The sequence below is a fragment of the Mauremys mutica genome, chromosome 1 (genome assembly GCF_020497125.1).
Source record: "Mauremys mutica isolate MM-2020 ecotype Southern chromosome 1, ASM2049712v1, whole genome shotgun sequence".
NCBI classification, from domain to species: domain Eukaryota; kingdom Metazoa; phylum Chordata; order Testudines; family Geoemydidae; genus Mauremys; species Mauremys mutica.
The window spans coordinates 301475127-301496769 of NC_059072.1; the positions used below are offsets into that span (position 1 = coordinate 301475127).

At 39.1% G+C, this 21643-nt stretch overlaps 1 protein-coding gene across 1 annotated transcript in view; it reads right to left on the bottom strand.

The window, feature by feature from the left end:
• The window catches only part of VWA8 (von Willebrand factor A domain containing 8), a 282235-nt gene that overhangs the window by 66111 nt on the left and 194481 nt on the right, over positions 1 to 21643 (bottom strand). The window contains exons 27-34 of the mRNA XM_045012690.1: positions 20015 to 20123; positions 18799 to 18937; positions 17040 to 17242; positions 8354 to 8470; positions 7619 to 7683; positions 7393 to 7518; positions 6515 to 6624; positions 3955 to 4109 (exon numbers count right to left, since the gene is read on the bottom strand). Coding sequence (XP_044868625.1) covers positions 3955 to 4109; positions 6515 to 6624; positions 7393 to 7518; positions 7619 to 7683; positions 8354 to 8470; positions 17040 to 17242; positions 18799 to 18937; positions 20015 to 20123 — 1024 coding nt within the window. The remainder of the gene's footprint in view (positions 1 to 3954; positions 4110 to 6514; positions 6625 to 7392; positions 7519 to 7618; positions 7684 to 8353; positions 8471 to 17039; positions 17243 to 18798; positions 18938 to 20014; positions 20124 to 21643) is intronic.

The window sequence follows — 21643 nt, forward strand, 5'->3', positions numbered from 1 at the left end:
CTTCCCTCTTATCCCATCACTACTTAGTTTCCTTAAGATCCTTTGGTGAGGGACCTTGTCAATGGCTTCCTGAAAATCCAAGTACACTATATAAATTGGATCACCAGTATCCCACATACTTGTTCACTCCTTCAAAGAATTCTAATAGATTCGTGAGGCCTGACTTCTCTTTAGAAAAAACATGTTGACTCTTCCCCAACAAATTTTGTTTATCTATGTATGTTCTTTACAATAGTTTCTTTCAATTCTCCTGGTGCTGGAGTTAGCCTCATCAGCTTGTAATTGCCAGGATCTTCTCTGGAGCCCTTTTAAAAAAAAATCAGCATTATGTTAGCTACCTTGCAGGCATCTGCTACAGAGGCTGATTTCAGTGATAGGATTTGACTTCCAAATTTTAAAGGATGCCTTATTGCCTCTAACGGCCTCCATAACTCTGCACTTGGTCCTCCTACTTTAAAAAAAATATATTTGGGGTAGACATTTAATCTGAGCCTCCATTATGGTGTTTTTAAGTAGTATATATGCGGCTTGCATGTGACTGCTCTTTTTAATTTCCGTATAACTAGCATCCACATTCTTGTATAGTTCCCCTTATTAAATCTTAAGTGGTGGGTTTTCCTTTTTCTCTCCCTCCTCCCCACCCCCCCATAAGGATGCTAAATTTAATTATATTATGTCACTATTGCCAAGCAGTTCAGCTATGGAAAGTTGCTCTTGGGCCCAAGCCTGTGTTCCACTAATGATTAAATCAAGAACTTCCTTTTTCCTTGTGGGTTCCAGGACTAGCTGCTCCAAGAAGCAGTCATTAATGATGTCTAGAAATGTTATCTCTGCATCACACCCTGTCGGTGACATTTACCCAGGCAATATAAGGGTAGTTGAAATCCCCCATTATTATTGTGTTTTCTGGTTTTGTAGCCTCTCTAACATCCCCTATCATTTCAGAATCACCATCACCATGCTGGTCATGTGATCCCTAGTATATGACAATTGCTATACTCTTATTACTCAAGAATAGAATTTCTATCCAGAGAGATTCTATGGCACTGTTTGAGTCACTGAAGATTTACACCTTATCTGACTGCCTTTTTTTTTTTTAAACATATAGTGCCACTCTCCCACCAGTGCAATCTACTCTGTCGTGCCTATATATTTTGTTCCCTGGTATTACTGTATCCCATTGATTTTCTTTATTCTACCAAGTTTCTGTGTGGCTGTTACAGCAATATCCTCATTTAATGTCAGGCATTCTAGGTCACCTATCTTAGACTCCTAGCATCTGTATATAAGCACTTACGCATTTTGTCAATATTTAGCTGCTTGCCTTCATGTGTCATGTTTAACTGGATCTCTTTTACATTTGGCTGTTCCTCACTAAATCCTACCTGTACTTTATCAACGTCTGTCCTATCCTCTATACTGGGATATAGAGTTCCCCCTCTAATAATTTCATCCCTAAGAGATATCTCTGTCAGAACCATGTGCTCCTCTGCACCTGTCAGCATTCCCCCAATCCTTAGTTTAAAATCTCCTCTGCAACCTTTTTAACTGTACATGCCAGCAGTCTGCTTCCATTTTGGTTTGGTGGAGCCCGTCCCTTCTGTATAGGCTACTCTTTCCCCAAAAGGTACCCCCAGTTTCTAATAAACCTCAATTCCTCCTCTCTACGCCATCGTCTCATCCACACATTTAGATTTTGCAGTTCTTCCTGGCCCTGCACAGGGAACTGGAAGCATTTCAGAGAATACTACCGTGGAGGTCCTGGACTTTAATCTCCTACCTAAAAGCCTAAGTTTGGCCTCCAGGACCTCTCTACTGCCTTTTCCTATGTCACTGGTACCTACATGTACCACAACCACTGGCTCCTCCCAGCACTACCTATAAGGCTATCTTGATGTCCCGTCAGATCTGCTACCTTCACACCCGGTAGGCAGTTCACCATGCAGTTCTCTAGGTCACCACAAACCTAACTATCTATGTTTCTAATAATCCAATCACCCACCATTATTATCTGTTTCTTCCTAATAACTGGGGTCCCTATCCCCAGAGGGATATTCTCAGTACAAGAGGATATCATGACATCATCTGGAAGGTGGATCCCAACTATGAGATGGTTTCCCTCTGCTCCAGCTTGATGCTCTCCTGCCCTGAGACTTTCACCCTCCTTAACAGCACAGGGGCTGTTGGACAGGAAGTGGGACCACTCTACTCTGTCCCTAATAGCGTCTTCTATGTACCTCTCTGTCTCCCTATGCTCCTCAGGTTCAGACACTCTGGCCTCAAGAGCCTGTACTCTGTCTCTGGGGGCTGTGAGTTGCTTGAACTGCATGCAAACATATGCCACCTGCCCATGACAAGCAAGAGGCCAAAAGCACTCAAGTCTTGTTTAGGAGAGGTCAGGCTGCTGTAGGCATCAGAGTTGACTCTCTAAAGCCTTTTCAATAAAAGCACTTCCATTGTTAAGATGATGCCACACAAGATTTTTATGCCCTGAGGCCATTCAACTAGGAGGAGAAAACATTTAAACAATTTGATCTGTAACCAATCTATATAAAAGGATTTATTTACAAACTGTTTCCCCAACCATGTGATACTTGCAACAGCCATTAGGTCTGCATTACGTATAAAACTATTTAATGCCCATTTCTCAACATTCAAGAACATTGTTAAAACAAATGTATAATATACACATGGAAAAAAAAACCTAGTTTAATAATACAGTATTTTAAAAACAAATCAAATCAAACTGAAATGCTACCCTGTAAAAGTATAGGGGGAGGTTTACCTGCTATTTTCCTAATCTGTTCTGGATTTCAGAATACTAACTAGCTTTTTTCTAATGCCAGCTAATGGTTACTTTCTCTTATTTACCCTGACATATTATATGACCAGAAAAACATTAGACATGGTCCTTATAGTCATGTATCCTGTTTCTGATCTTGGCAACTATGAGTTACTTCATAAAATGTACTAAAACCCCATACTGGAAAGATATTCAATAATATTGACTAACATTTCTTTCTAACCCAAGGGAGGTATTGGTTGGCTTATACTAGGCTCAGGCCTAGCTAGTGTAACTGTGGCAGATATTGTAATTATTCTTAGAAATGTCTAAATCCTTGTTTCAATTTAGTAAGCTCCGTACCTCCAAGTGCTATAGCAGTGACTTCAATGGGTCAACGTTATGTGTTATGTCAAAAAGTATTTCCTTTTATCAATTGTAAATCTGATGACTTTTAATTCCTACAGGTGTCCCCTTGTCCTTTTATTATTAGATAGTAAATAGAATTATCCTAAAAACCCTCTTAATGCCAAATATACCCCTATCATGTCCCTCTTGTTCATCTTCATTCTGTGCAACATCTCTAATCGATATACTCTCCCCTCATATGCCTCTAATCATTTTCATTTCCCTTTCTGGATCTCTTCTATTTCTGCTATAAGATTTCTGAAACAGGGTGAGCAAAACCAAACACAGTATTCACGATCAGGCACACCATCAATTCAGCCAATGGCATGATAGTATTTTTCTGTAGTACTCTCTTCACTTCTTTTTTTTTTTAATGCAGCTTTGCATCTCATTTGCTATATTGATTGCTTCTGCATACTGAGCAGATGTTCACACTGAATTGTCTGCAATTATGTCATTTTCTTGAGTAGTTACATTTAATTTAAAATGTTTGTCTGTGTATGAGGAGTAAGACTGTTCTTCCATGCGTAGTGCATGAAACTCATTTCCATTGAATTTCATCTGCCTTGTGTCACCCAATTTCCTATCACTGTCAAGTTCTTCTGAAATCTCACTACGCTAACAAACATGGCATACTCTACACATTTTATAACCTCATTATTCACTACCTCTTGCAAATAATTAGGTTAATAGCTATTTAGATTAACTGGTTATGAAATAAATGTAATGATCATTATTTTACAATTTAATAATACTGGTTTTACCATTAGTTCTGGGAAGCCAACAACGATAGTAGCATAATTATGCACATCCGAGAGAATCCTGTTGGGCGAGCTGATCTTTTGTCCCACAGCTACGCTTAGGTTCTCTGAAGATAGTTGGTCACTTGAAACTGTGTGCGGCACACACAAATCGGGTGCTAAAGTGGGGAATCAAATGATAAGCATTAAATCCAGATAAGCAAGAGGAACCAATTATCCTTACAAGCACTGAGCACTAATTACCATTATTCTTTTTATCATAATTCAATAGGAATAAAATGAAGAAAAGAAGTCAAGACCTGTTTGCTATATTGTACTACATCCAATAACATGAGGTTAAATTAACATTATTTTGGTTGCAAAGTCAAGCACTCAAAAGTTAGGAAAGCCTTAATTCTGCCAACTTGTGTCCTCGTATGCGTTGAATGAGACAACAGTGAAATGTATATGCCCAAGGGAGCAAAATTAAAGAATATGCAATATCCTAATTTTCTACCTAAATAACTTTCTTTTAATATAGAATTTTTGTATATAATTTCCTAGGTTTTTATGAGTTTTTTTCTTTTAAAGGGAAAAAATATAATCACATTCTATATTCTGTATAATCATATACAACTGTAACAATTCCCCCACCCAATAATGAATCATCAGCATGGTTTCAACTGGGAACCTTTCACACTGCAACAGAGACTGATGCTACTAGGACTACAGGAATCACCATGTTAGCTGGCAGCAACAGAAGACTTTTTTCTGAAGTGTGGGGGTGGGCTGCTGGTTGCAGGTGCTGGGTCTGGGGACTGGTCAGGGGGATGACCAGCCTAACGAGGATCTCTCTTGCCCCCACTCTCAGCCCTGGGAATCTCTGGCCCCAAGTATTTACCCATTTGCTGCTCTTCTCTGTACTTCTTCCAATTCTATTAACTTTTTTGAGATGGGGCAACCAGAACTGCACACAAGTATTCAAGGTGTGGGCATACAATGGATTTATATAGTGGCATTATGATATTTTCTGTCTTATTATCTATCCCTTTTCTAATGGTTCCTAACATTCTGTTAGGTTTTTGACTGCTGCTGCAGATTGAGCAGGTGTTTTCAGAGAACTAGCCATAATGACTCTAAAATCTCTTTCTTAAGTAGTCACAGAAAATATAGACCACATCATTTTATATGTATAGTTGGGACTATATTTTCCAATTACTTTGCATTTATCAACATTAAATTTCATCTGCCATTTTATTGCCCAGTCACCCAGTTTTGTGAGAAACCTTTGCAATTCTTCCCAGTCAGCTTTGGACTTAACTATCTTGAGTAATTCTGTATCCTCGGCAAACTTTGCCACCTCACTATTCACCCCCTTTTCCAGATCATTTATGAATATATTGAACAGCACTGGGCCCAGTTCAGATCCATGGGGGACCTTGCTATTGACATTTCTCTCCACTGACCATTTATTCCTATCCTTTGTTTCCTATTTTTAACCAGTTACTAATCCATGAGAAGACCCTTCCTCTTATCCCATGACTCCGTACTTTGCTTAAGCGCCTTTGGTGAGGGACCTTGTCAAAGGCCTTCTGAAAGTCCAAGTACACTATATCCATATATCATCCTTGTTCACATAATTGTTGACCCTCCTCCCCATTAAAGAATTCTAATAGATTAGTAAGGCATGATATCCTTTTACAAAAGCCTTGTTGATTCTTCCCCAACAAATCATGTTCATCTCTGTGTCTGATAATTCTGTCCTTTATTATAGTTTCAACCAATTTGCCTGGTAGTGAAGTTAGGCTTACCAGTCTGTAATTGCCAGAATCTCCTCTGGAGCCTTTTTTAATAATTGGTGTTACATTAGCTATCCACCAATCATCTGGTTCAGAGGCTGATTTAAGTGGTAGGTTACATACCAGAGTTAGTAGTTCTGCAATTTCATATTTGAGTTCCTTCATAACTCTTGGGTGAATAACATCTGGTCCTTATGCTTTATTACAGTTTAATTTATCAATTTGTTCCAAACCTGCCTCTACTGACAATGTTCAATAATTGTGGCATGCTGGCAACATTTTTCTGAGGAATACAATTGAGAGAAGGAAAACGGCACGTTTTAACTCAATATCTCAGGCAAATCTGAATGGAATTTCATGGGATATTGAAAAGGAATTTCAGAAGCCTAAAGGGTTCTTCCTCATGAATGTCAAAGTCTGCTACAAACAATGGAGGCGTGAGAGCTCCTCAAATGAAAGGTTGCAAGAATCACTTGTAATGGAAAGTGATAGGCAGTCTAAATAAAGGGGTTGCTACCAGCACCCCCTATAATAGGGGTGTGTGTGTGTGTGTGTGTGTGTGTGTACAGTTCTCAAAATTTCTGAGGCATTTTATTCAAACAATTCCAAGCCTATGTACAGAACTTTGCCATCTTTTTTGAAACAATGATATGAATAACACACTACAGTAAAAGAATCAGACATGAAATTACTCAAACATCTAAAGTACAAGAATGTTGTTTGTACAGGCACAAACATAGAGTTGATTAAAAAAAAAAAGAGTGACACAGGTTTACACTGAGTACCTGTTGTTAAACCAAAACCCTTGTCAACTGGGTCTTCATTCAATGCATGCAGCTGGCAAACTCCACTCTCTTCAGACACCATATGCGCTGGCTTGGTTAAAAGAAATTTCCTGTAAATAATGCAGACTTATTAAAAAAAATGGTGTAACAAGAATATTTATTTGTTAAATAGTAAAAAATACTCTATAATTATATGACAAGGATCTCAACATGTTTTACTTAAAATTAATGAAGCCTCACAACACATCTGAGGTAGGTAAGCATTTATCCTCTCTAGTTTACAGGTCGAGAAAGTAAACCATAGAGAAGCAGATTTGCTTACAGTAACTATTTATACACTTTTATTTATTGTGAGGTTAAACAGAAACTGGAAAATGGAGCACTGTTTGTTCCATTAAACTATGAATCAAAGTAACTAGGAGAGTAGACTAATGAGCCAGATTTTCAGTTAGTCACACTAATATTGGCAAGGACCTAATTTATACAGGCATAAATACCAGTTGTGTAAAATGTGCTATGAATGTGGACATAGCCAAATTTGGTCTAGATTTTCAGTGGTGCAAATTTACATAAGCTCATCTTGCACACTCACCACTCTGGATTCACCAGTGCAATTTGGGCACGGGGAAATCTGCACCTCTAAGAAATCTGACTGTAGGCATCTAACCATAGACACAAACAAAATCAGTAAATTTGTGTGGGCACATCAGGCATTTGTGCAGGTAGGTTAGATGCACACAAATACTGGTGTGCAGCTGCAAATATTGCCAAATATCTCAATTTGTTCTATATTTGTATAGTTCTTAGCACAGGGAATCCTGATCCATGACTTGGGCTCCTAGATACTACCAAACAAATAATGAATTGGGTTAACTTACTGATTTGTTTTGCTTTCCACCAAGAGCCAACGGTCTTCAGCCACTAGGAAAACAGATCTGAGATTGATAGGTAGTGAGATAGTATGAGTTCGACCCTCCAGTACATCCAGCACAATAAGGTGGTTTCTGTGAAATGTAAACCAAGAAAACAATCATGAGGCAGAGAATGTATATGAGAAATCTATTTTTTTAAACAAAAGCTATGTAATTTATAGTTAACTCTCACCCTTCTTCTTTGTAGAACACCAGCCAGTTTTTATGTGAAAACTCTCTGCACATTTTGTGACTGATCTAAAAAAATGCATTACACATCAATTACAATTTGTCAGGTCAGTTCCCAATAGTTTACCTGACTCCTTACATTTTTAGTTATGCTTTTTTCTGGTTAGAAAGGTCAGAAACTAAAATATTTGGCCAAGATGATCAAAAAAGTGTGCCTAAAGTTAGGTTTCTAAACCCACATTTAGGCACATAAATAGGTGGCCTGATTTTCAAGAGTGCTGAGAATCAAGCAGCAATCACTGAATCATACCAAATTTGCTAGTTTTTCTTTAAGTAATGATAACCGCATCTCAAAGCACTTTCCCACCTACTCCAAATTCATAAATTGCATTATAGTAAAATGAATTACAGATCACTCTGCTCTGGGCTCAACAGGACCGCAACAATGTGTAACGTTCTGTAACTCTTAGCAAAATATCTGAAAGGGTTTCATTGTAAAAATTACATATCCCTAGACAGCATCCCTTATTTATTGCCCTTCTATTCTGTAATGATGATATATTCTGCTGGTACAAAACTGAGAATTCAAAATCTATCTATCTATCTATCTATCGATCGCAGTACACAATTAACTGTTTGTTCCATAAAAGATAGAAAGGAAGCTATCCTGCTAGCATGTCTGTAATACTGAGCTCTGATAGGTCTGGTATAGTCTAGCCAGGAAGTTGTTGTTCCTCACCGGCTCCTCCTTGTTGCCCCACCAGGATGCTCTCTTTGGAACTTCTTGGGTATCTGATGAGAATAAAAGTCTATGAATGGCACCAGTTTTCGTATCCAGCAACAAGACAACATTACTCTGTAAACAGAAAAGAGAGCATTACGCCCAGTCTTCTTAAAGCTCACAGCTCCAGATCTACATGAAGGTGTCTTTGTTCTTTGCAACTGAAGCTACTTAATGTCACAAGGAAATTTAATTTCGAAAGTATGAATTGGATTTTACTTGGCTGGAAAATTGCAGACTGGATCCTCTGGTCTAGCAAAGCTGATCTCAGTGCAGAACTGATGAAGTAAGGCAAAGGTACAACTTAACTGACAATGGTTGGTCCAGATGAATGGTGCTATTTTAAAATTCTGTAATGTTTTATTCATGCTGAAAAAAATCAAATTTGTTTGTTTGTAAAGTTTACATCAATATTTAGAAGGAATTGTATAAGTCTAATGTTAATTTACAGTGGCCTAATGTGATTTACGCAGTTAAGGCTTAAATCACCTGTAGCAGCCATTTGCCGTCAACTACACAGGAAAGTCTTACCAGCTTTGCTTCTTCTATCTTACTAAAAGATTTGCCGCAACTCTTGTGTTTCTTTAACATTATGCTAGAACAACAGAACCTCCCTCCCCCGAATATTTAAATCATATGGAATTTGAAAAACTATTATATGGAAAAAGGTTAAGCTATAATTTGATATTATTGTGTGGCTCCTGTAGCATCACTTTAAATATTTATTTTTAAAACATTCTAAAGTTGTTCCTAAGGCATTAAACTTTTAAGGACTCGGGAAAATGATCACACACAGCCAACCTTAACTGCTCTAAATTAAATTTTGAAAGCTACAAAAGAATAAGCTAATTAAGTCTTGTATTTCATTACTTCATTAATGTCTTGGCTCTAAATCTTTGTCATTCAGTGAAATGCTACGTTCTTCAAGGTTTTTTTTTTTAAAGGACATATTAAAAGTCAACTGTATGCGTGTCTAACATCTGAAGTAATACAAGTGAACGATAAAGGACTAAAAAGGTGAAGTCCATAAGATTCTCCCTAAATAAAATATGTACTAACTCAATCTGAGTCACAGTTTTTGCGGGTAACCTTCAGATTTTCTCTAGGGCTGTTATTTTAGAGGAATGAACTTTTCATTTTGAATGAGAGCTTATTGTAGCTAAATATGGTAAAACATTTAAAATATTATCATGACATTTGTAGCATTTGGAAAATTCAGCTGCAGCTCAACTCTTCTAATAAAAGAAGAATTTACTAAATGCTCACGTATTCCAACCCAAATTATAGAAATGTGGCCCAGGAGAGAGTTTGTTTTGGATTTTGGTTTTCTGCCATATTGTATTTATAAACTTCTGCATCAGCATAGCTGAACTGAAGAAATGCATTAGCCTTCCAAGACACAAAAAACCCCATATGAATCAGTTATGTTCTTCTACTTAGTATTAAGTTTATACGTGCAGTTGGCAGTATAAAAAGCCTCTCTACTCCACCCCTTTTGATGTTAATGGTTTCCTTCTGTGCTAAGTGACCGATGGCATATTCTGTCTGTGTTTAATAATAGAATTTTGTGTCACTTGTGAACACATCCAACTGCAGTTCTGGCAATCCTTCAAGTGGGATGGGAAAAGATGCTGATATGCAGTTCCGTTATGTTTGTTCTCGACTGGGAGAAAAGTAACCTTTGGGTGACCTCGTGACCCTGATGTCTGGAATTCCAAACTTTGGACAGATGTAATAACCAGCCTCATGAGTGGCGTTCTTTTATTTTTAGTGTCTGAACAGTTTTCCTTTCCTTACTGCTGCTTTTATTTGAGTTAGGATTTTTCTCTTAAAAGTCCTTAAACCAAACAGGGCTGTGATTTCACTGCTGAGTGGAGAAGTTGTGCTCAATAATCTTGTAGGCATAGTGGGGAGTAGGGGGGAGCGGCCGCAGATAAAAGTAATAATTTAAATATTTAACCCTCACTTACTTTCTCCTTTTTAAACATCTTTCTTGCTCACAACTAAATTTCCTGTCCCTTGGTCCTTAACTCCATTCCCAGTTTCTCCCTCTTATATGCCTCCTCCCAGACACAACCATGCTCAGACATGCAGTTTCTTCCTCTCCTGTCTTATATGCCCCACCTCCCTGGACGCACATATATGCAACAAATTCAAATATTTCTCCCCTTTCAGTTTATAGATGAGACTTTCTTACTGGCTCGTGGGCCTTGCAAAGTAAACCTCTCCCTACAGTGTGTGCTCCCAAAGCCTCCCTTACACAGGCAGCTTCTCCTAGCACTGCTACCTGCAGATCTCAGGTGACACTGACACATTTAGCAACCGTGTCACTGTATATCTGTAAAACGGAGGTAGAGAAAGTAAGTGCAAGAAGTCTGTGTAGTGGATTTGAAGTTCCTGGGTTCCAACTCTGCTGAACTCTGAGCTGGGAAAAAAAATAGTATATGAACATGTAACAATCACAATGCATACACAAAAGAAGGCAGAAGCAAGGTTTGCTGTAGCAAACTGAAAACTGTTTTCCCAAATTGTGGATGTTTATACTTGTAAACTTAGGGTTTGTCTACATTATGTGGTAATGCACTCTACAGGAACTTTTAGTTTCTACCAGCAGGATCTGCATGGACCAATTAATGTACAATCCGTTTGTGTGCTTTAGGAATCACACCCCGGTAGAGTGCATTACCTCACCATGCAGACAAGTCCTTAATGGGCTTTTATATAACACTTATTGTTTGTAAAATATAGTGTGAGAACCTTGGAATATTTCTAGCTGTTAAAATGTTTTTATATTGCAAAATGTTATACTTAACAGTAAATTACTATGCTGGGTTAATATCAGTTTTACTGTTGTATTTCTACAGTTTACATTTCAGTTAATGGGAGCTGTCCCTTTAAGAACGATATGGGACGGAAGTACAGAACAATGTGTGGGAGATTCTGTCTCTGTTTTAAACAGAGCAGAAGTCTTCACCTTGTGTAAAATCCAAAAAGGTCAGAACTTGATTTAATCTGTGTATCTTTCAAGAACACAAATCTCATTCATGAACGCGAAGCATCAGATCTTACTGGGGGACCAGATGCCTCAGAGCACTGCTTATGGGCTGCAAACCCTCTCGTCTGTAGGTCACCAATTTTAATCCAGACCAGATTACTATGGATTAAAAACTGTTCCCATCTAACGGATATTTGGTGGTCCCCTATTATGTGATGAGTTTGGTGGGCTTCAGTTTCAGCTCCAATGTCTCAAACTCACACTATACTCTGCACTAGTTGGCAGACTCAGCAGAGGGGTCAAAAACGTCATGGGCCACAGCGACTAAATTACCTCTGCTACTCATAGAGCAAATTTCTTCCACAGCATCCTCCAGATAAAGATCAAAGTATGCTGGCAGGGCACGGTGTGTGGACAGCCTGTCCTGCTGATAACAGTTTATTGTTACAGATACTTTGGTTCTAAATATGCAAATTATCTAATTAAAAATTTTGCATGTGGTTTGCTTCACTCACTAAACTCCACAAAACTTACCCACTATCTACCTGTCACCATTTAGATTGGCCATCAGCACTGAGTGCATACAGAGGGGAAACACTTGGTCTTTGAGGGGGAGGGTACCCTGCAGCTCAGTGTGGTGGTAAGGAACACCACCACCAAGCTTTTCCCTGAAGAGCTCAAGGCCCCCGTTGAGCACTTTGAACTCCTTCCCCCACATGAGAACCATTATGAATCTACTACCAAGATTCAGGTGGTAAAGGGGAAGCCCTCCTAAATTACCAACTGAAGCGTTTGACATAAGAGGGATAAAAAAAGGGCCATACTTAGCACTGAGGTCTTCAAGCCATTCAGTAGAATGTGAGTCTCCCATCCCTCTCCCAAGAAAACGTGCGGGTGGCTTAAAAGTTGGTAATCCCCACAAATATGCAGTTAAGTTAAAGCCCCAATAAAGTACACTTTAGCAAAATTTTATTTAAGGGAGGAGGAAGAAATTAAGGACTTTTATTTTAGTGCAATGCTCTTGATTCAATCCAGATGGACATTATATGAGAAAAAATAAATAGCAGCAGTTCGTCTGCACAGCCATGGATATAGTTGTCTCATCCTTTCCACTATAATTATCTATTTAAGTGTGTTTTGTAATTGAGTCATAAATGTTCATCTAAAAAAATGTTTTATTAAAACAGCTATTTGGAAAGTGATACTAAGTACTGTGTGATACTAAGTACTGGAGTAATTTTAAAACAAAAATAACAAAAGGGGAAGCAGAGATTTTATTTTATTTTTAAAGTAGTTTTTGTTTCCTTCAAGATTTTAGCACTTTTTGACCCTTTTTTCGACTACTCATAACTGGAGGTCTGGTTTACATGATGATACCTGGTATTTATTATAGCACTTTCTGTCTCCAAACCACTTTACTGACGGTAGCTAATCATCACAATTTCCCTGTAAGGTAGGTACTGTATGTTGTTACTCTCCCTATGCAGACACAAGGAAGATGCAAAACAAAAAAGTTAAGTGACTTGCCATAGGCCACAGAGAGTCAGTGGCAGAGCTCAGATTAGCACTCAGAAATCCTGAGCTTGGGTCACTATTTGTTTTTACTTCCATGGTCACCTCACAAATATCAGTACAGTTGGCCTCATTTAGGTAAGTAATAGCATCATGCCCATTTTACAGATGCACAGACTTGCTCAGGACCACCTGGTAAGTCTGTTGCAGAGCTATGTATAAAACCTAGGTCTCCTGATTTTTAGTCCGTTTTTTTAACCTCACAGTCATCCTTGTCCACTAGATTACATCTGCCCTCTGAAAGTTTGAATGATTAACTAAACTTTACTTGAACTATACAAAATTTTTGATTCTACAAATTAAGGCTGAACTGGCTTGTCAGCAATACTGTCAAGCCTTCTGGCCTATGGTTACAATTGGAAATATTTCAAGATCAGATGGATTCTCAAGGTTCTGTATTTTTACACTTCTCAGCAGAGACCAGAAGTGCTGGGATTCAAAACATAAAGAAAAATAAAACAGAGGAAAACACCTCTCTTTTATTTTTATGTTTTGAAGCCTTAAGGAAGGATTATTTCATTTCAAGTTAAAATTCTGGATAAAAGTACAAGCTGTGTTACCTGACTTGTCCAATTTCCCCACCTCTAGCCTTCAAAAACCAGGGACAAATAAAAAGAACTCCAAATGTACCATTTCTAAAATCTCCTGATTTTTTCTTTTTTTTTAAACTCTTGAAGTGGACAATACTGTCTTTCCTTCCCCTTCCCATGTCAAAAGTCAGGTGAGGAAATGCCACCACAGGGGTCTTCCTCATCCTTATGGAAGCAATAGGCTGAATGTTAGCAGTAATCTGGGCTCTGCTCATTCTGCCTGATATGAAACTAAACAGACTAAATGAGCTGTGAACTAAGGGAGAGCCCAGATCAAAGCTTCAGATCACACAGCAGTGGCCATCAGGCCTACGCTGGGGTCCAGCCCACCAGATAAATGCCTGGTTCCTTGGTATCCCATTTTGGGCCTTGCACTGAGCAAATTATTAACCTGGCCTTCAACTGGTGAAAAATTAAATAGAATGATAGGCAACAATCCACGGTGATTAATAATATGCTACATGAGTGAATCATATTCCTTAATTTTTCCGCATAAAGTGCAAGAAACTGATTGTTATAGAAGGGTCAAGTCATTTTTGAAGTGATCCTAAACATACGCAGGCTCTGTAAATCCAAACTGTCAGTTTAATGAAGTATATTTTAAGAATCAATGAAGACCTATTTTAATATTAAGTTTGTATATGAAATCCTAAGATAATGCAAAACATGCAGTAATATTATTGTTAGTATATTATTTTCCAGCATGATAATTAGGTTTATTTTTAGAATGCCTTTGCCCAACTGTGGCACTTGCTGAGAAAGACAAGACCAAAGTTGCCAATATTCAGACTTATGGTCAGAGAAAGAAAAGAAGGTTACAGCTGAACAAAAGTCAACAGCAATGGTGCATTGAACCACAGTAGCCAACCTACAGTACTGTCTTTATATCAGATTTTAATTCAGACTTTTATTGAAAAATATATCCTAGAAGGACAGACATTATCACAGTGTAAAACCAATCACTGAGTTAAATGCCTAAGGTTTCACAGAAGCCTTTGATAAAATATTCCCTCTCCTCCCCAAAGAGATTCAATGCTACTGCAGTGTGGTTAAAAATAATACTAACAAGACAATTATTTTCATTTTAGGAATTTCAGAAGTTTAGAAATATAATAGGAGAGTATTGCTCGGATCTGCCTTCAGAAAATGTCTAGTATTCTAAACGTTCTCAGGCACTCAAAGCACAGGATCGAGTGCCATCTGTTTTACAATTTCTTGTACCGACTTTAGTCCAGGGGTTGGCAACCTTTGGCACGCGGCTTGGCGGGCTGGGCCAGTTTGTTTAGCTGCTGCCTCCCACTGGCTGCGGTTCGCTGCTTCCCATCGCCCGCATTGGCCCGGAGTGGCGAACCGCAGCCAGTTGGAGCCGCGATTGGCCAAACCTGCGGAGGCGGCAGCTAAACAAACTGGTCCGGCAATGGTGCTTACCCTGGCGAGCCGCGTGCCAGAGGTTGCCGACCCCTGCTTTAGTCATAGAGGGCAAAACCTTGTTTTGAACTGAACAAACTTGTTATGAGCTTCCCGAAATAGCTCAAATAGTACTTTCACAACTGATCAAGACAACTCTATTGGCAACAGTGAAGGAAATTAGCTTTTGGATGAGAATTGGGAAAATGCATTTCTAGAGGCCCAATTCAACAGAGATATAGGAAAATGCAATTCTTCTGAGATCAGTAACAGGTTGCCCCACTTACATATGCACTGAATTTAGTCACAAGTCTGAGACCAGTAAAGCATGCCTATATTTAGGCTATGACAACATGCATGGCGTCCTGGGATGCTAAATGTGTATGAGATTTTGACACCTCATCAGCTGTGGTGTTAATGGAAATTTCTCATTCCCTCTACTAAATACAGGAAAGGTTCCTCTGAGCTAGCTAATAGCCAATGAGAAATGGGGAAAGAAACCAAGAACCAGTAAGGGGGGGAGGGGAAACAACACAAGAAAAGGAAGAGGAAAGCTGGTGACCAACAATAATGATAATTGTTAATGCTATGTCTCATATCACTTAGGAATGTAAACAGGACGTAAGACTGGAAGGGACCACCTGAGCCATACATTCTAATCCCTTGCTAGCTCAGGCAACACCATCATATAACCCCATCCATAAATTTATCAAGCGCCATCTTAAAATTAGTTGTTTGCCTTGACTACTGCTATTGGAAGGCTGTTCCAGAACCTAACTCCTCAAACCTTCTAATTTCCAGCATAAATGTTTTCATGGTCATTTGTGTTTGTTCCAATGTTGCTATTTGGCTTAAATAACTTTTCTTCCTTCCTGACGTCTATCCAGGGCCGGCTCTACAGTTTTCGCCGCCCCAAGCAGTGCGCCAAATTGCTGCCGCGGGCGGCGGGGGCAGTCCGTGTGCCATTAGGGCAGCAGGCGCGTTTCCGTGGCGGCGGCAATTCGGCGGCAGCTTCTATGTTTAGCTGAAGCCGCCCCGGAAAGCTAAACATAGAAGCTGCTGTGGAATTGCCTCACCGCGAAAAAACACCTGCCGCCCTAAGGGCACATGGACTGCCCTCACCCTCCACGGCGGCAATTCGGCGCGCTGCTTGAGGGCAAAACAACAGGGACCTTGCAGAATGCTGCCCTAAGCACCAGCTTGGAATGCTGGTGCCTGGAGCCGGTCCTGCGTCTATCCCCCTCAGGCATTAATGGGACATGATCATATTTATTAGGCTATTATAATTCATATTAATACTTATTCTTTTTTTACTCAAGTCAGCATCTTGGGCTGCTCTCCCATCCCCTATAAAAAGGTGTTAAATTGAAAATATTCTAATCAATTTCTAATAGCAGTTCCAAATAAGACTATTGAAGTGATGGGCCCAAATCAAACAGATCTGACACTGAGAAAGTTAGAATCCAGATCCAAACTTTGCTACTCTAATCCATCTCTACAATGTGGTTTACACCACCATTTTGTTTTACCCATCCAAACTTCCCACAAACTCATGCTATGGAAAGGGCAACATCATGATACTTAATAAAAAAAAAACAATGGTGGCATGAACAATTGTGATTCAGAAGGCATTTATTTTTTATTAAAAGTTCAAAAACTAGAAAGGCGATGAGCAAGGCTTGGATTTGAATACACAGCTAAAATAGGGGAGTTTAGACTTAAGTTTCCTCTGCTAATTTGAGACTCCCAAACTCAAATAGTCTCCTTTTTTCCCTCTCCACTAGTTGTCAGTGTACTTTTACCACTAACAGAGTAAACAGGCAAATCTCAGCATTAATAGTGCAAAAGAACATAAAAACATACAGTAAACCAGCCTAAACACTGCAAGAAAAAGTAGAGCTGAGGGATCCTCTCTAAAGGTTTATTGTGCAATTAGACTAAATATCCAGAAGTGTGCATATTTATCCCAAAGTATCTCACAACCTACAGAGGTTGAGGAACCACAGGGCTCCTACTCTCGCTGTACTATTTTCCTCACAATGAAACATGAAACAGGAGGATATATATTTATTTATTTTACCTGCTCTTCATGTAGAATCACTTGTCCTTTGAGTGGATTTCCTAGAGGTGCCACAGTCACAAAGGGTTGCCATATGCTTCCAACTGTTCTTGGGAAGATGTCATAACAATCCACAAAGTATCCATTTTTACTAGATACATTCATGAAATATAAGGAAACTGGATTGCATGTAGCCACATAGAGCATATTTTCAGTCTCATCTTCTGAAATAAGAAAATAAGGCAAAATTAATGAAAGCAAAAGACTTTGTCATGATCCAAAATCGTGTTAACCATCAGATTAACTGAAAACTGAATGATGCTACTGTGGGAATACAGCAACATATTTAAAATAAATTTATACTATTTTGGCACATATATCAATCAATCAATCCATGTAGGACTATGTGCTACTCTTAACCTACAGCAGCATTCCCATGATGACAAAGGGAATTTTGTACATAAATCAAGGATGCAATGTGGCCATTATGTAAACTAAACTTTTAACAGAAAAGTTGTTACCGGCTTCACGCTGACTAGTAACTCCCTCCACAAATATTCCAAAAGATATTTGAGTAGAAGTCCAAGACATAAAGCTGGTTTGGCATCCAAATCAACTGCTAAAGACTCATGTTATATGAATCCTTATAAGCAGAAACCTGTACAGCATACACAAGTTTACTTATAAAAAAGAAAAGTCTCTCAGAAAGAGAAAACTATAGTAAAAGTTTTCAGATGCAGACTTCTTAAAAATGTGTCCACTTACTGGAACTAAAACACCAGGTCATTTAATAATGATAGACAACAGGAAGGAAGTTTCATGTGGCAAGAGAAACACAACAACTGTTTTTGACTCATGTTAGATGTTTCTGAGCATCAAATTAAAACTGCAATTTCTATTAATGTCATCAAAAAATTGGGAACATGCTTAGAAAGCGAAGCCACAATCAGAAAAAGGCAGCGTTGTTAGTTTTCATAATTTTAATGTATTTACAATGTAAAATAAATTACAGCCACAAAATGTATTACATTTTATAATATATCATAAGTATCGGTCACAAATATCAATAATGATGTGATGTGCATTGGGGGACACACACACACACACACACACACACACACACACACACACACACACACACACGCAGGACTGATTAAATAAGAAAGGGCATTGATCAGCATAAGCACCAGAAAGAAAGCACAGGACTTTGCATGCTCCAAGTCTTGCATTAGAACTGGCTTTAATTAGGGAAGGGCAAAGTTAGAAAGAGTTTTTAAAATTAATTTTGACACAATGTATTATACAATATAAAAATTAGGAACACTTTGAATTACGGATCTATATTTCCTTTTAGAGCCAAATTTCCTTCCTAGTTTACATTATCACCAATATGTTTTAATGGAATTATACTCTCCTTTTATGATTGATTGTTTTTGCATTTTGTCGTTTTTGATTTAAAGAAAAAAGTTAAACATAAAGAAAATCAAGCAATATCATTTTTTCTGTATCTCACGCAGGCCCACAGTGAAGGTTCCCAGAAGTGAATTCTCTGTGTTACTGCGCATACACTCAGCACAGAATTTGTAGTTTCTTTTTTAGTGCAATTACAAAAATATGATATTGCTCTTGCATATTTCAAAAAAAGGGAATACAAACTATATAGTACTGACTATTAATGAACAGTTATGATCTCATCTGTCCAATTCCTCATTATCTCCAGTGTAACTTATATAATACAATAATGGGGATCATTACAAAAATTACAAATATTTTACTGTACCTTCTGCTACAACAACATCACAGACCAAGTTAACCTCATTCAAAGGCAGTGTCCAAAAAGCAAGTTCTTCTGTGAAACTGAGGGACCTTGCTTCATGCCGTTCCAGTGGAAATCCCTGAACACTTAAATATACTGGACCCTAAACGAAAATGATAACCATGAGGATTAGGTATTTTATTTCACTCACCAACCTTTATAAACACTAGGAGTTTTCCTAAAGATTTCTATTGCTTTTAGCACTAAATGCCAGACCAAGCATTATAAAGAAAAGAGGAAGGCTTATATTTGGGAAGGAACCAGATTGCTTTTTCTGTAAGCCCTCTGCATCTCATCTGGAGCCCTGAAGATTCTGCCATCGTTTTCCCCGTAATATACAAGCCATGCTGTCGCCCTCCCTTGAGGCTACGTATTTCAACTGTTACATCCATCTAGTCATGGGGGACTGCATGGAACTTAGTATGGAACCATGGTCCTTGCCTGGAGTGTTTTAGATCAATAATGAAAGCACAGTGCATTTGTGCAAGGAAACAATACTGAATTTCTTGATTATGGAAGGTTTAAAATATCAAACAACATTACACTAACAGTTTCCCCACCACCACTGAAGTAATAATTAATAAAGACAGGACAAGACATTGGGTTTGCAGAGGATGTGGATTAGGTTTAGGCTGGAGGCCAAATCAGACCAAAGGTTCAGATTCAGATTTGAGAGGGAAAATTTCAGCTGCATGTGAAATGAAACTGGAAAACAGGCTCCTTCCCATTTTATATCTCATCCAGATGAGTTGTGATCTGGGGACTGAAACTGCACCTCCCTATGCATCCATGCCTGTTTCCGGACTTCTCTAAAAATGGCATTGTCACCTTCATAGCAAGAACTCTGCAAGAGCTTTTGAACTCAACCCTGCAAAGTCCACCCCCTTCATTCCCCCCCCCCTAGTACCACTTTCAGTATATGTCCTGCAGATGGAGGGCTCACAAGCTAGGACCCCACAGCAACTCAGCTGGCAGTGTGAATCACAAAATAGTCTACTTTTTTAATCTGTATAATTAACAGTATTTATTTTGTTACAAAAATCAACTCAGACTCTTCTTTCTGCAGGAAATGAGTGACATCTTACATTTATTAAATCATAATCTGGGTGATGATATATTGCTGTAAAGAAAAAATGACTACTGGTAATCAATATTTTTAAGCATTGAAAACGACACAAACCTTTATATTTAACTGATGAGTTTCTGTTGGACACAGTAGTTTCTGCCGTGAGTTCCCTGATTGATTGATTCTCCAGTAGCCCATAAATTTATGGTCTGGCAAGGGTAGCCTGTCAAACAACATATGAACAAAGAAACATTTATCCCTGTTAATTTGCAATGAATAAGGGATACGTCATTTAACCATAGAGCTTTTCTAAGAGGCTATTTTAAAGATTCTCTAGTTGAAAATGCTCCCTTGCTGAAACATTCAATTTCTTTTAAATGGCAAACATTTTAATTTTCTGAAACACAAGTAATCTCAGGATCTAAAAGACTGTGCTCTGAAAAGAAAAGCTTTAAAAGTCTGAATTGTCTGAACTACGTAGCGAAGCATATTCAGTGCTCTCTTGATCAGCTTAACTCAATTCAAAGAGGATGCCAGAATGAGTGGGAGGAGCTCTTCTAAGTGATATGTTCCTGTACGAGAACTGCATGAGTACAGTAAATGTTGAATCGGTTTATTGCTGCAAGAAGGAGCATTAATTGCTGTTGTATGTTTTCTGACACCCAGTGGATGGGTCACACAGTACAGACAATGACCATAAGCCAATTGCCTATGCTGCCAAAACTAGCCTCTGTTTCCCAGAAGCTGGGAATGGGTGACAGGGGATGGATCACTTGATGATTACCTGTTCTGTTCATTTCCTCTGGGGCACCTGGCATTAATAAATAATAATATATGGAGAAACACCTATCTCATAGAACTGGAAGGGACCCTGACAGGTCATTGAGTCCAGCCCCCTGCCTTCACTAGCAGGACCAAGTACTGATTTTGCCCCAGGTCCCTAAGTGGCCCCCTCAAGGATTGAACTCACAACCCTGGGTTTAGCAGGCCAATGCTCAAACCACTGAGCTATCCCTCCCCTCAATTGGCCACTGTTGGAAGCCAGGATATTGGGCTAGATCAGGAGTCGGCAACCTCTAGCACGTGGCTCACCAGGGTAAGCATCCTGCCGGGCCGAGCCAGTTTGTTTACCTGCCGCATCCGCAGATTCCCACTGGCCGCGGTTCGCCGCTCCAGGCCAATGGGGGCTGCAGGAAGTGGCGCAGGCTGAGGGATGTGCTGGCCACAGCTTCCCACCGCCCCCATTGGCCTGGAGCGGCGAACCGCGGTCAGCGGGACGCGGCAGGTAAACAAACTGGCCTGGCCTGCCAGGGTGCTTACCCTGGTGAGCCGCGTGCCAGAGGTTGCCGACCCCTAGGCTAGATGGACCTTTGGTCTGACCCAGTATGGCTGTTCTTATGTATCACAAGAAAGTGCAGAAGGAGGGTCCTTCTGTATGCCCTGTTAAGGGTATCTATATGGCAGGTGTAGGGTTTCTCATGGATGCTTAGCCTTCACTACTTTTTATGGTCACCTGCTCACAACACAACCCTTGCCAATCCTGCAGAAAAGACAGGGTTATATTGCCTAAACTTGAATGATGTTCTTGAGCTCATTTTTTTTCCTTTTGTTTTTCATTCAGGAAGAGAACATGTGGACCACTGTCAAAAATAATTTCTGTAATAACTGAAAATATTGGTATATGATAAAGTAGTTTCACGGAATATTGTACACATATTTTTGTTCCTCTACTCTCTCTCATTT